This window comes from Temnothorax longispinosus, chromosome 1 (genome assembly GCF_030848805.1).
Source record: "Temnothorax longispinosus isolate EJ_2023e chromosome 1, Tlon_JGU_v1, whole genome shotgun sequence".
NCBI lineage: Eukaryota > Metazoa > Arthropoda > Insecta > Hymenoptera > Formicidae > Temnothorax > Temnothorax longispinosus.
The window spans coordinates 2,367,226-2,381,315 of record NC_092358.1 but is presented as its reverse complement, the minus strand read 5'-3'; the positions used below and the strand labels follow the sequence as shown (position 1 = coordinate 2,381,315).

At 30.4% G+C, this 14,090-nt stretch overlaps 2 protein-coding genes across 2 annotated transcripts; both read left to right on the top strand.

The window, feature by feature from the left end:
- Positions 1 to 192: 192 nt before the first annotated feature.
- Positions 193 to 5,820, top strand: LOC139808371 (DNA helicase MCM8-like). The gene is made up of 14 exons (XM_071770270.1): positions 193 to 489; positions 803 to 898; positions 1,003 to 1,244; positions 1,849 to 1,984; positions 2,145 to 2,395; positions 2,700 to 2,804; positions 3,015 to 3,170; positions 3,259 to 3,478; positions 3,571 to 3,734; positions 3,922 to 4,134; positions 4,233 to 4,345; positions 4,981 to 5,197; positions 5,266 to 5,421; positions 5,523 to 5,820. The coding sequence occupies exons 1-14, from the start codon at positions 417 to 419 to the stop codon at positions 5,721 to 5,723; spliced, it is 2,343 nt and encodes a 780-aa protein (XP_071626371.1). The 5' UTR covers positions 193 to 416; the 3' UTR covers positions 5,724 to 5,820.
- Positions 5,821 to 8,629: 2,809 nt separating this feature from the next.
- On the top strand, positions 8,630 to 10,049 carry LOC139808475 (uncharacterized). Its single transcript, XM_071770510.1, has 3 exons — positions 8,630 to 8,973; positions 9,044 to 9,125; positions 9,291 to 10,049. Exons 1-3 carry the CDS (start codon positions 8,885 to 8,887, stop codon positions 9,813 to 9,815), a joined length of 696 nt encoding a protein of 231 aa, XP_071626611.1. The 5' UTR covers positions 8,630 to 8,884; the 3' UTR covers positions 9,816 to 10,049.
- Positions 10,050 to 14,090: the final 4,041 nt, after the last annotated feature.

Sequence of the window (14,090 nt, the reverse complement as noted above, 5' to 3'; positions counted from 1 at the left end):
GGTCTGTTCTTTTTAGCCGAACTTCAATGGCCGAACTTCCTGCACCGTTTATCTTCTCTCTCTTTCTCTGAACGTGATTGGCTCTTACTTTTAGAACCGACCAATCAACGCAGAGTGTTGATAAGACGAACTCAACAGTTGTGTCTGCTGAACACGGCCATAATCACGGTGAGCAGTCTAGTTTGTGAGTCTAGTTAATAGAAGTCTGTGCTCAAACTTGTGCTAGACGTCTGCTCCGTCTGCCGAAGAAGTCATCGGCTTTGTTTACGTTTATACCCAAACAAGAGGCTGACCGTGTTTTGGAATCAAAGTGCTATAAAAAAAACGAGAAAAAGAAGGATAAAGAAGTTCAACTGTACGAAAATAGAATTTTTCTTTTCATGTGTACGATATATATGTCAATACTGTAAGTTATTATGGGTGACAAATCAAAATATTATAAAAAGAGACGAAAAACAAAGGAAACTGTTGAAAATCATACTGAACCACGTGAGTATTGAGATTTTCAACAGTTAACTTTTTTATATTATTTCTTGTGTTACTATCTATATATGTATATGTATATAATCTAGTATAAAGAAAGGAGTTAAAAGATAAGTTACATAGCTTTACAGAAAAAAGTATTGCATATGTGTGTATATTAAATGCTTTGCCTATAGAAGATTTAAAAAGAGATTCAAATAAATATATGTTAAAAATTTAATATTTATTAAATTTTATATTAAAATTAATTTAAAAGTAAAAGGTGTAAAATATTTTATGTTTCTCTAAAAGCTATAACATAAACATTATATTATTTTAGACCAAGATGAAACAAGTTGTAATTCGGATAATCTGGACGTTGGCAGGAATTTAGATATTCCGTACTATGGATGGAGATTGTTTTTTCCTGATAAAGGTATGAATATTTTATATATATGTGTATACATATATGTATGCATGCGTGTGCTTCTGAAAATATCTGGTTTGCTTTATGTATTAATAAATTATATTTTTGTACAGAATATAAAACCAACGGTAATATTACGAAGCACATTAAAGCTGTAGAAGCCTTTATAGAAAGACACGAAGCGCTATCTTCATTGTTCACAATGGCAAATTTTGAAGCAGGATTGTCTTTCGACATCGATATGTATGACTTGTACAATGATGATGAATTTATAGAGGAATGGCCAAATTTCAAGGATGAATTATATGAGGATCCAACAAACACGCTAAACTGTATAAAACTTGGTATTCATCAGGTATCATTCTTATTATTAAATACATATATTTTTCAATCAATTGTGCATGAATACTTAATGTCGCATGCCTGCGGACCTTAATTGCAATTATCTTTATTGAAGTGGAATCTCTACCGTTTCAAATCAAGTTTATACCTATTAAAAAATTTGTGCTACTTATGTATCAGATTATTGCTGTATTTCTAATTTTATTGCTTAAATTGTTTAGCAAGAAAGGTTCAAAGTAATGGGACATCTAAACAATATGTATTTTTGAAATGTATCAAAGATTGAACTTGTTGCTTTAAAAATATTGAAAATAGTTTATCTCTACAAATGTTTGTCGCAGCAATATATTATTTGTTTTTAACATTTTAGATGGAACAACAAATTCTATCTTTATAATATTTTGGATATAATTATAAAGTATTTTAGTGCCTAAAACAAGTAATTTATGTGAATTAAGAAACTTGAATTGCTTTGTCGTGAAATGATGCAGTTGTCTTTTCTGGTAAACTCGATTTATATCGGGGAGTTCCAATTTAATAGGAGTAATGTAGTTTTAGATTACTTTCCGCTTTGTTGTAATTGTCCCTGTTGTAAATTTCTTGTATCACGATTTTAGAAAATTTTAGAGACAGTACCAGACGAAAATTTACAGTATGTTCTGAAATCTATTAGCAGTTTACCAACCATTAAATTAGGTATATTAAATTATCAACCAATCACATGTTTGCGAGATCTTAAATTAAATTGTTATGGTAAGTATTTACACACACACAGATATACATGTACATACACATTATTTTTTATACATATGTATGTAGATTTTTTTATTAGAAAGTATATCTAATGATGATGCTTTGCTAGTTTTATTTCCTTCTTGCAATAACAACTGTCACTTTATTGAAATTGTTACAGGAAAATTGTTATCCACCAGAGGCTGTGTGATAAGAGTTGGTAGAGTAAAATATCTTGCACAGTGGATAGTATTTGCCTGTTCCAAATGCCGTTTGCAAAAATTAGTCAAACAGAAGCAAGAAACATATACATTGCCAAAAAAATGTGATGTCTGTGGTGTATCAAAATTTTATCCAGTTTTAGACTCGCTTTGTACAAAAACTGTCTTATGCCAAATAATTAGAATACAAGAACCATTGAATGATGACCAGGTAGTTTTGCTATCTTATAATTAAATGATTCTAAAATTAATGATTTCTTTATAATAGTAGCAATAAGTATATAATAGTGTGTATGTGTATGTTCTGATTTAAACTGTCTGAGCATAGATAATATATTTTATGAGTTTTCATGTTTTAGTAGTTATATTTAATAAATTTTTTTAGTGATTTTAGAAAGACAGTTAACGTATTTCAAATACATTGTGATATTAATAAAATCTCCAATCAGTTACACATAAAACAAAATATTAATAAAATTGTATATAATATATTAATACGTAACATCATCTTACAGGAGACTAAAGGTAGAGTACCTAAAATACTTGATGTAGAACTTCTGGATGATTTAGTTAATATCTGTATGCCTGGCGATGATATAACACTTACAGGCATCATCAAGGTATTTCTTAAGAAACACTTTTATAGACGTATCTTTTATATTCAAAAATTCTTTTCTCTATATTTGTATCTCATATAGTTATTAACTATTTCTAATAACATTTTATTATTAATAAAAAGACGAAATTATTTGAGTATTTAAATATGTTTACTAAATACTAAAGTAAAGAAAGAGGGAACCTTATCTGTGTAATGTCTTATAACGCTTTAGGTTCAAGGAGTCGATGATGGTACAACTAAAGCACAAGTTGGGACTCCATTTTCGTTATACATGAAGGCAATAACGGTTATTAATAATAAACATAGGTATCCAAATAAAAGTTCTATGAGCACCGAAATTTCCCTAAAAAATTATTTAGCTATACAGGTACTGTTTTTCATTAAATATTTAAGTAAAATAAAGCTGATTTTGCATTCCGAAATAATTATGTTTGCTTTTCTTTTGTTACGTGTAGGATATATATAAAGAACCAAATCTTTTTGCATTGTTAGTGCATTCGTTATGTCCTAATATATACGGGCATGAGATAGTTAAAGCTGGATTGATATTAAGTTTATTTGGAGGTAACGCAAAACATGCACAATTACGAGACGATATACATATCCTGTTAGTCGGAGATCCTGGTCTTGGCAAATCGCAGTTGTTACAAGCGTGTGGTCGAATATCTGCAAAAGGTATACATGAGAAAATCAATAATTCTTTATAAGTTTCTTCGTGTAATGTAATATATAAATGTCTTATATGGAAACGCAATTATTGTTAAAAGGTGTATATATTTGTGGCAATTCAAGTACATCCTCAGGATTAACGGTAACGCTTACAAAAGAACCGGGATCAAATGATTTTGCTTTGGAACCTGGTGCTTTAGTTTTAGCAGATCAAGGTTGTTGCTGTATCGATGAATTCGATAAAATGTGCTCTCAGCATCAGGTAAAATAACATGAGTATAATTCGTAGCAAGTAATGCTAAGACATGCGCAACAGATGAATGTTATTAATGTAGAAATTGTAATATCCAGCGATATAGCATTTTTAATAATAATATTAATAGAAAAAAATGTTATATTTATGAAGTTTTATAAATATCTATACGTTATTTTTGCACGTATTATTTCAGGCGTTATTAGAATCGATGGAGCAACAAAGTATCACTGTTGCAAAGTCAGGTATAATATGTTCCCTTCCTGCACGGATATCAATCCTCGCAGCGGCAAATCCTATCGGAGGGCAATACGACAAGAGTAAAACAATAACCGAAAATCTAAATATTAGTCAGCCTATTCTCTCGCGATTTGATTTGATTTTTTTATTATTGGATAAACCAAATGCGGTAAATATTTATTTGTAAATTAAATATTAGTCTAATATATAAAACAATTATATATTGTATAATAATGATTGTAATCGTAACTTTTTTTTATGTAATAGCATTTTGATAATCTATTATGCAAGCATATCATGACTGTTCATAGCAATTCACATGCAAATCCCAACGAAGAAGTTATCAAACTATTATCTTCCAACAATGAATGTGCTTTGAGGTAATAAATAATTATTACAATTAATTTTGCATTATACAGAATGTTTAAAGTATTACAGTGTATTTTCTCTGAAACTATTGAAGATGAGAAATTGTTTTTTACAATTTCTTGAAACCTTTGAAATGACAGATAGGATACTATTTCCAATTCTTTAAAAAAGGAGCAAAAAAAGAAATGTTCCATTTTTTAATGGATTGGATATTTTATTAACAGCAATAATCTTCAAATTTCTTTTCTGAAAAATATTTTTTGTCGTGTCTTTAATTTTTAGAAAATGGAAAAACAAAATAGGAAAAAATGTCCTACGTAAATGTTATTACATTAAACAAGATTTATCTAAAAAAAATGCAGAAATTTACATATTATTCCATTAAAAAAAACGGGATATCGCCTCTCTTACCCCTTTTTGCGAAGATTAATAGTAGCATCTTGTCGTTTAAAAAACTTCAATTATGAAAATTACAAAAAGAATTTTTTTGCTACCTTTAATAGTTTCGAAAAAATATATAACACCTTGTATAAGACATACGTGTTTATTGAGTTTAAAAAATGACACTAATTGACAATATCCTCTCATGCTAATTGTATTTATTTTTAATAGAACAGCGAATCTAACTGCGTAATAAATATTTCAGGGCAAAGCTGATATTACCATTATCCACTAAAATTATACCACAGCCTATTCTTCGAGCTTATATTTCCTATGCTCGTGAATATGTGAAACCAAAATTATCCGCTGAAGCTGCAACAGTATTACAAAATTATTATTTAGAACTTCGATCGAAAAATAAACAATTTGGTAGTATGCCAATATTCAATAGACAATTAGAAGCCATGATTCGATTAACTGAGGTTCAGTATTTTTTGTTGTGTGACGAAGAGAATGTCAAAATGAGATATTTTATATCGCTTCATTATAGGCTAGGGCAAAACTGGAATTACGTATTGAAGCAACCGAAGCGGATGCATTAGATGTAATAGATATATTGCGATATGCAACGAGAGATACGGTAGAAGATACAGTAGAAGATACAATGCCGAAATTACAATCTGATGGTAAATTGACAAATAAGAAGGTAAATCGTATATATATACTAATTTAATTATTATATTTATATAAAAAATATTTAAATATCCAAAGCAATTTACATTCTTAACTTATAATTCTTTTCTACAGATAAAAATGTTTATAAAAATACTAGAAAAAAGGGTAAAAGCAACTAAGGAACAAATATTTTCAGTGAAAGATTTGGAAGCGCTTGCGACATCCGAAAATATTGTAATAAATGATTTTACTGTTTTAATTTCAAAATTAAATGAAGAAGGAATTTTATTAAAAATTAGGAAAGATACGTATAAATTTATTCACATTTCGTAATACGATGCAATGTTTATATAATGTAATATGAAATATATATGTATATATGTATGTACATGTATATGTGTGTGGGTATATGTATGTGTACATATATATATGTGTAATTGTAAGATATTGTGATGTTATTAATTATGCAAAAATATATACTTTTATTTTTCTATATTTATATAAGTCTTTTTATTACAAAACAGTCCCAAAAATGCTATACATTGAAATGTAGAAATATTATCTTTTATTTCAAATAATAATTTAATTATAAAAGTTGAAAACTTGTTTAATATAGTAACTTGTTTAATATATGTTTAGTGTCTAATATTGTTCGAGAGAGCATGCCTCGCATTAAAGAATACATAACAATATTAAAACAAACGTATTTCTCGCGATTCATTTAGGTATCGTATTTCGAAGCTCCGACTTTGTCGTCCAACGCTGCCCGTCGGCATTCGCCGCTACCTTTTTTCTGTTGTCTAACATTATGCAGCAGCATTTTATAATTATTTATCGTTTAATCACATTCGAGAGAGCATGCCTCGCATTAAAGAATACATAACAATATTAAAACAAACGTATTTCTCGCGATTCATTTAGGTATCGTATTTCGAAGCTCCGACTTTGTCGTTCAACGTTGCCCGTCGGCATTCGCCGCTACCTTTTTTCTGTTGTCTAACATTATGCAGCAGCATTTTATAATTATTTATCGTCTAATCACATTCGAGAGAGCATGCCTCGCATTAAAGAATACATAACCATATTAAAATAAACGTATTTTTCGCGATTCATTTAGTTATCGTATTTCGAAGCTCCGAATTTGTCGTCCAACGCCGCCCGTCGGCATTCGCGGCTATACCTTTTTCTCGTTGTCTATAACATTATGCAGCAGCATTTAAAAACTTTTTAGTGTCTAATATTGTTCGAGAGAGCATGCCTCGCATTAAAGAATACGTTACAATGTTAAAATAAACGTATTTCTCGAGATATATCCGTGTCGTTTGTCGCATTTTAGAGCATTTACTTTTCCGCGGCGACAAGCACGGCGAGCACTGCGATGCATTCGCAGTTTATTCATACATATATCATTTAAGAAAAAGTAATTAATATAATTACATTACTAATTTAATAAACACATATTAATTTAATATTAAATTATTAATAAGTAATGGCGAAGAATGTATTATGCATTCGTTAAGACGTTTGAAAGATCATAAAAATTATGAAAAGAATTCTAGGTTATATGAGGAAAGCGAGAATTATTCCTCAGAAATCGCTCCTGTTACGCGGGAAGCATGTTGAGCGAGGAGGTTTTAGTAGATATTCGAGCAGCGGCACGTCTACCCCCACTATTACCCATCGCCATTGGAATGGCGCGGCGCGCCGGGCACGCGACGAGGATGCCCAGCCTACGGCCAATCAGAGCGTTGGCAGGTATGCATAGGAGGGGCAGTAGGCTCCCACGCTCTGACCAATAACAGCGTGATTACGAGGAGGCAATGTGGGGTGACAACACCCGCGCGGCGCGGCGCGCTCGGAATACCTACTGCCACCTCCTCGCTCATCATGCTTTGCTGATACATCAGGAGTAAATTTCGCGGTGCGAAACCACGGAAATTTACTCCTGATGTATCAGCAAAGCATGATAAGCGAGGAGGTGGCAGTAGGTGTTCCGAGCGCGCCGCGTCGCGGTGACAACACCCGCGCGGCGCGGCGCGCTCGGGATACCTACTGCCACCTCCTCGCTTATCATGCTTTGCTGATACATCAGGAGTAAATTTCGCGGTGCAAAACCACGGAGATTTACTCCTGATGTATCAGCAAAGCATGATAAGCGAGGAGGTGGCAGTAGGTATTCCGAGCGCGCCGCGCCGCGCGGATGTTGTTCCCCACATTGGTCGCGTTCAGTAGCGGTCGAACATGATTGGCTCTTACTTTTAGAACCAACCAATCGACGCAGAGTGTTGATAAGACGAACTCAACAGTTGTGTCTGCTGAACGCGTCCATTGCCTCCCTCGTAATCACGCTGTTATTCATACGTCAGAGCGTGGGAAAATATAACGACAATGAAACTATTAAGAATTAAAGCCAAAGCACCTCTTGTGTTGTACAAAAGTCTGTGCTTCGGCCTTTACAGAATAGATCCACTAATGAGTTGTTTCTATACGCTTGAAAAGGACCGAAATCTGCGGTCGAAACGTAGCGTTTTGTGATCAATACAATTTGGCCAGTTGGATCGAGCATAATACCTTTGCAAAAAGATATAACTTTACTTATGGTCGTCATGTTGCACTAAACACTAAAATGTCTCTTTTCTGATGTAAGAACAGAATAACTAATGTATACAAGTCTATGGGCTTATATTATGTCTCGTTGTTTATGAGAGCGACAATGCACAACCAGTGTAGAGAGAGAGTGCAGACGGTAAAAAACTAGATTCCAACAATTACATGAAAAACCTGTTAGTCTATGAGAAGGAGAAGAAGAACGCTCCAAAGAATTTGTAGCGTCAAGTGGACCGCAGCCTTACTTATTTATTTTTATGTTTTACTTATTTATTTTTGTCTTACAAATAGAAGAACCATGATAATCTTGAAATAACTTTTCCATAATTTTTGCTGTTTCAAATAATTCGACACAAGAGCTGATTATTCTTCCTCTAGAAATATGATTAAACCAGTCGTTATCTGGATTAATCAATAATTCTGTTGGGGTTCCGAAAAAAATGAATATTTTTTGAATTCTTTCGAGAATCGTTTTTACACGTTTTTATTGAACACGTACTCATGATGATATGTCACAATATCACTTGGTACAACCTTAAATGTTTTGACACTTAAAAATGGTTGCATCTGGCATCTGCGCAGAACCGTATGAAATTCGTCACGAGTATGAGCACACCTGTGTTCTTCCACCATGGGATATATCAAAACTATTGATAAATTAAACGTAGTTGCTAGGAAACTCGATGTTTACGATAAATTAACAATTATGTTACTTCAGAAAATTTTTATCTGATACTGCTAAATTTCTGTGCAATTACTAAATTTGACGTATATCGCTATCACATAAGATGAAAATACAAATGTAAAAAAAATAAAGAAAAAAAAACCGAAAAACCTAAAAGAAGAAAATTTACCAATATTGAGTGCTATAGAATTTAGAAAAGAAAATGCCTTGCGATGGTAAAAACCCAAATTGTGATAGAAGACGCGAATTACTAGCGCGATTAAAATGTTTGATCAGCTCAATGGATAGGAAGTAAGATCATATTTGACTTGACAATAAATAATAATAAATGAGTATGGTTTATTGAATTTATATGTCGTAGGAAACCGTGTGAATGGGACGAGCCATCTTCTGCACCTATAGTATACTGTCCCACAGATTTATCCTCTATTCCACCTTACTGTGTGAGTGTCCAATGTTAATTTTCATTAAAAATATTTAGTAATATTTTTTACCAGTCTCTTCCTCCGAAGGATTAGTATCTTATTTATTTTAAATCGTTTGAAATTCCGTGTTATTCAATTTACTCTTGAAACATGTAACATATTGAATGACAAAATATATTGCAGGGATCTGCTAAACCATATAAATTCTTCGACTTTCGATCGAGTATAATGTACAGATGCGAATGCATCAAAAGGAACGGTTTACAGGATAGATGCATGATGTGGGATTGCATGGGTAGACCAGAGTGCATGACAAAACTGTATCCAGTTTGCGAGCCAGGTCGTGCCGCATTATTAAAGCTGACCGATTTGGGTGATGTGGAGATTGCCCTTAGAAAGTTCTACTGCGCGGACCAAGCCAGAGAGGCGGCTCTGGCTGCGTATTGTAGATTAGCTTGCGATAAAGCACGCCAAAAACAAATTCTATCGTGTGATAAAAGTAGTGAGAATGTCAAGCCTCTTTGCGCTTCTGCAAGAAGCAACATATCAAACGTCGGAAATAACAATGATGAACTAGCGTACCTCGATGATTCCTCATCTTTGTATCAATTTCGTGAGCCGTCACCATACGTATTGCAATCTTGCAATGTATGCTGTCCGCCTTGTAAATCAGAAGAGCCATCTCTTCGTGTAATGCAGTTCTATTAATGTACTTGTCTACCTATCCAACTCGTCTACTGTCTGCACTTTATTGTTCGGCAACTTAATTTTTAAGATTTTAATCGTTATTACTTACCCCACATTGGCTTTATATCATTTTCTGAAACTTGTTACATTTGGAAATATATTGAGTCTTTGTATTAATTTTTGTCTTTCGTATATTTTTTATCGTAAAATACAATAGTTATAGAAACTATTTTACAAAACATAGTGTTATAAAATATCTAGTAAAAAAAGAGTTTGATAAGAAATTTAAGTATTTTCTGCGTTTATAATATACTCTTCTTTTTATTGGGTTTTTATCTTTATAGAATTATTATTTGCTATGTACAGAACATTAATTTACGGGAAGAAATCTCTACTTTTCATTCAGTAAGTCTTACGGATTAAATATGTTAAGATATATGTTAGAATATATACGGATCGAATACTTTTCTTTCTGTTGTATGCAAGTAACTTATAACTGAATAGGGATGTACGTTAGTACATTAACATTTTTTTGTAAATTATTTGCAAAAGTAGGATATATTTATCTTACTGTTGATAAAAATTTAAAAAATGACGTTATTGCAAGGAGGAATAGAGGTAGAGCAATTAAGAGAAAGAGAGAGAGAGAGAGAGAGAGAGAGAGAGAGAGAGAGAGAGAGAGAGAGATTACGCTATTCAGATTACATATTCAATAAACAATAGTAATATTTTCTATGAAATCTTTATAATATACAGTGCCATTGTTGTATAGAATAATATTCAAATAATTCCTGTATTTTTCTTTTTTCCCCTCTTTTCCTTTTTTTTTGTTTTTTTTTTTTAGAGACGATATCATTGTGTGGTGCAACTGGTACCAGATACTTTTGGATACAATTCTGGATAACGTAGTCTAACAAATTTTCCTGGTGGACAGACGGCCCACGGTTTAACTAAACATTCCGGTCGCCCTTGACATTGCGATAAAGGACAATAATCCTGGAGGCCGTCTCTATGCAAGCAACAACATCTGGAATACAGTATGCCTCCTCGCATCTCCGGAAAGATTACACGTGTCTTCTGTATTAAATATGTTGATAATAGAAAATAATTATTTTATTATACTATGGCATAGTGAGACGATAAATGATTCGATGATTCAGTTTAAAAAGACAATAACTTAGATAATTTTTTATACGCGCTATTTAGAATATAACTCATATTGTTTGCAAAATGATATTTGTGCTCATTACATCGTATTTATATTACTGACCTCGAGTCGATCAGGTTTTCTCTCATCTTTATCTCGAATATCCGTTGAGTCTTTTACGCAAGAGACGTCAGGTACGAATTTACGTTTTAATTCCTTTTTTTCAGAACGGATTTTGTCCTGTACAGTCTGTATTGTTATACGTATAACCGGAGGTGTTATTTTATACTCCGTATTTTCCTTTTGCCCCTTTGGTATCTGCGCATCTTGGCGACTAGAAAATTATACAAAATTCAAAAATTTGACACGAAAGTTTGATTTGTGAGAAAATGTAATATGATCGACATCTTTCAAATTATAAACAAGTGTTAGAAAATTAATAGAGATATTTATTTTTTGAACGCAGTTTACTAAATAGATTTCTTAAGCGCAGCATAAATAGTAAATATAATATTAAACTAACCATTGCGATTTTTGAATCACTGCAGTATTTGTTCCGCGAATGTCTGACTTGTCAAAATTTCGCGTTGTAGACATTACGTCAATTCAATATACGTCAATGGATAAATTTATAAATTATATATACAGAAATTTTGATAAGAGCCAAAATTGTGAGATGTAAAGATAACGCGTGCTTACAATTTAGATAATTACCAATTTACATTTTGATTTACGTTATTTGTCTTTTTATAATCGATAACTGCACGCTGCAAATTTCATATTGATAAGATATATATATCGGTTTACTTCCGAATTGATCATGGGGAAATACGTAGCTAATTTCACACTTAACGGATTTATTGGTTTGAATTATTATAATGTTAAAAAAATAAGTTAAATAAAAATTTTTCGTTTTCGATAATAATAAACATCGAAACGCACAGAGTCCCTGAGTTATAAACGATTGGAAAGGATAAGCTTATTGAGAATTAAGCTTATAATTATTACAGTTATTGAACATTTTTTGAAACAATATATTTATATTGTATAAATCATAGCCATTTAATTTCAGAAATTCACACAAAGCTAATAAGAAAAATTGAATTTAGTCTAAGGTATATATTATAATTGTACTATATAATTGCCAATTTTATAATAAATTTAACATATTCAGCTACAAAGTTATAAAAATATTTAAAGAAACACAGTAGAGTAAAAATTATAAAGCACATGCATAATTTACTATCAATTACAGATATAGTAAAAAATTATACCTGTTATACATATATATGTCACAAGAATTTGAAATTGTGTTGATAACTGAAATTATTAATACAAACGGAATATGCTTGATCTGAAAGATTATTTCTCTATATTTTAACGCTAATGTATTTATTTAGATTTGTATTATCAAAGTAGTTTTAGCTAGCTAAAATAAATAAATGTAAAGTATATACAGAAAGAAATAAATGTAATAAAAATCTGATAAATAAATGGAATTAATATATATGTGGATAATAAACGGAATATAAGATATACCTCGTCAAGAGAGAGAATTGCTTTTTAGTATAAATATTACAAAATATCCATATCTCTTTATATTTCGAAAAATTAATAAATATATAAAATATGTATAGTAGACGAAACAATAATATATAAAGTAAACGAAAATATGCATATATGTGTAAGATGATGAAAGTGAGGGTTATGAATAATATTAAATTATAAAAAGTTAACAAAAACGTTTATTCTATACAGTAATTAGTACTGTTTAAGTAAAGTTTTTTACAATGTTTAGTACAATGCGACGTCATTATTTCGCGTTTTCTATTTAAAGTCAAACAACGCGATTATAATTGATTATAATTATTATTAACATATATGTAGGTATCGCTATTAAAAAACGATACTATCATATAATATCTACAAAATATTATATTAATATTCAGTTGAAACAATTCATTCGCATAATCTCCTATAGTATATAAGTAATAAATCAATGTTAGTACGTTTATAAAAGATATTTTATGAAAAATATCAAAGAACATCAAACCTAATACTATATAAATTATTTGTTATTTATAAAACAGTAAAATTTCATAGATGATTTTATCAATAGCTTCCAGACTATTAATAAAATACTAAATATTATAAAAAAATTAAAAGTATTAGAAATAATTAAAAATTAATAAAAAAATATTTACAAAAAGGTAATAACAAATAAAAATGATACTGTTTGAAAAATTATGTAGGTAATTGTATGTCTTGCATCACATTTGATATTTTTGATTGATCAAATTAATATATTGGTCACTTAAGTTTGATTTCTTCCAAATCGCTTTGTAAAAATATCTACGGACTCTTTAAGATTATTTTTATGCTTTTCTATCAGATTTACAATGTTTGCCAAAGAGTTTGGATTATGATGAAAATAAGTTTCTGCGAATCTTTTCACCTGAAACAGATTAGAATGTTAAGGATATTTATCTTTAATATGTAGTATAAATTTATTTTTATGCAGCCATGAAAATATATGCAATAAATAAAATGATGAAAATGGGGGTTGTAAATAATATTAAACTTTAAAGAATGAATAGAAATTTTTATTTTATACAGTAATAAATACTGTTTAAATAAAGTTTTTAGTGCAATGCGACGTCATTATTTCATGTCTTTTATTCAAAGTCTAGCAACGATTATAATTATAATTATAATTATAATTTAAGTACATTATTAGCAAATAATACTATTACATAATGTCTACAAAGTATTATAAATTCAATTTAAAAAATTCATCCGCATGAGCTCTATATCAAATGTAATAAAACTAAAGTGCGTTTATAAAAGATATTTTACGAAGGATATCAAACAGCATCAAGTCTAATACTCTATAAATTATTTTTTACTTACAGAACAGTAATATGTCATATTATAACAGTATAACAATAATATGACATATAAATATATTTAATTACAGAACAGCATTGTCACAAAAAATTTTATCAATAGCTTCCAGACTATTAATAAAATACTAAGTATTATAAAAATATTAGAAATAATTAAAAAATTATTTACAAAGCAGTAATAATAAATAAAAATAGTATTGTTCAAAAAATTAAGCAGATGGGTCTTGATCGAACGTGGCATCT

What these genes read in the sequence shown, in the direction of transcription:
- LOC139808371 (XM_071770270.1), top strand. Translation starts at nt 417, where the DNA reads ATGGGTGACAAATCAAAATATTATAAAAAGAGACGAAAAACAAAGGAA. An exon ending in ATTGTTTTTTCCTGATAAAG is followed by an intron (nt 899 to 1,002) that starts GTATGAATATTT and finishes ATTTTTGTACAG; the next exon opens with AATATAAAACCAACGGTAAT. An exon ending in TATTGGATAAACCAAATGCG is followed by an intron (nt 4,135 to 4,232) that starts GTAAATATTTAT and finishes TTTATGTAATAG; the next exon opens with CATTTTGATAATCTATTATG.
- LOC139808475 (XM_071770510.1), top strand. Translation starts at nt 8,885, where the DNA reads ATGCCTTGCGATGGTAAAAACCCAAATTGTGATAGAAGACGCGAATTA. An exon ending in ATCAGCTCAATGGATAGGAA is followed by an intron (nt 8,974 to 9,043) that starts GTAAGATCATAT and finishes TATATGTCGTAG; the next exon opens with GAAACCGTGTGAATGGGACG. An exon ending in CCTCTATTCCACCTTACTGT is followed by an intron (nt 9,126 to 9,290) that starts GTGAGTGTCCAA and finishes AATATATTGCAG; the next exon opens with GGATCTGCTAAACCATATAA.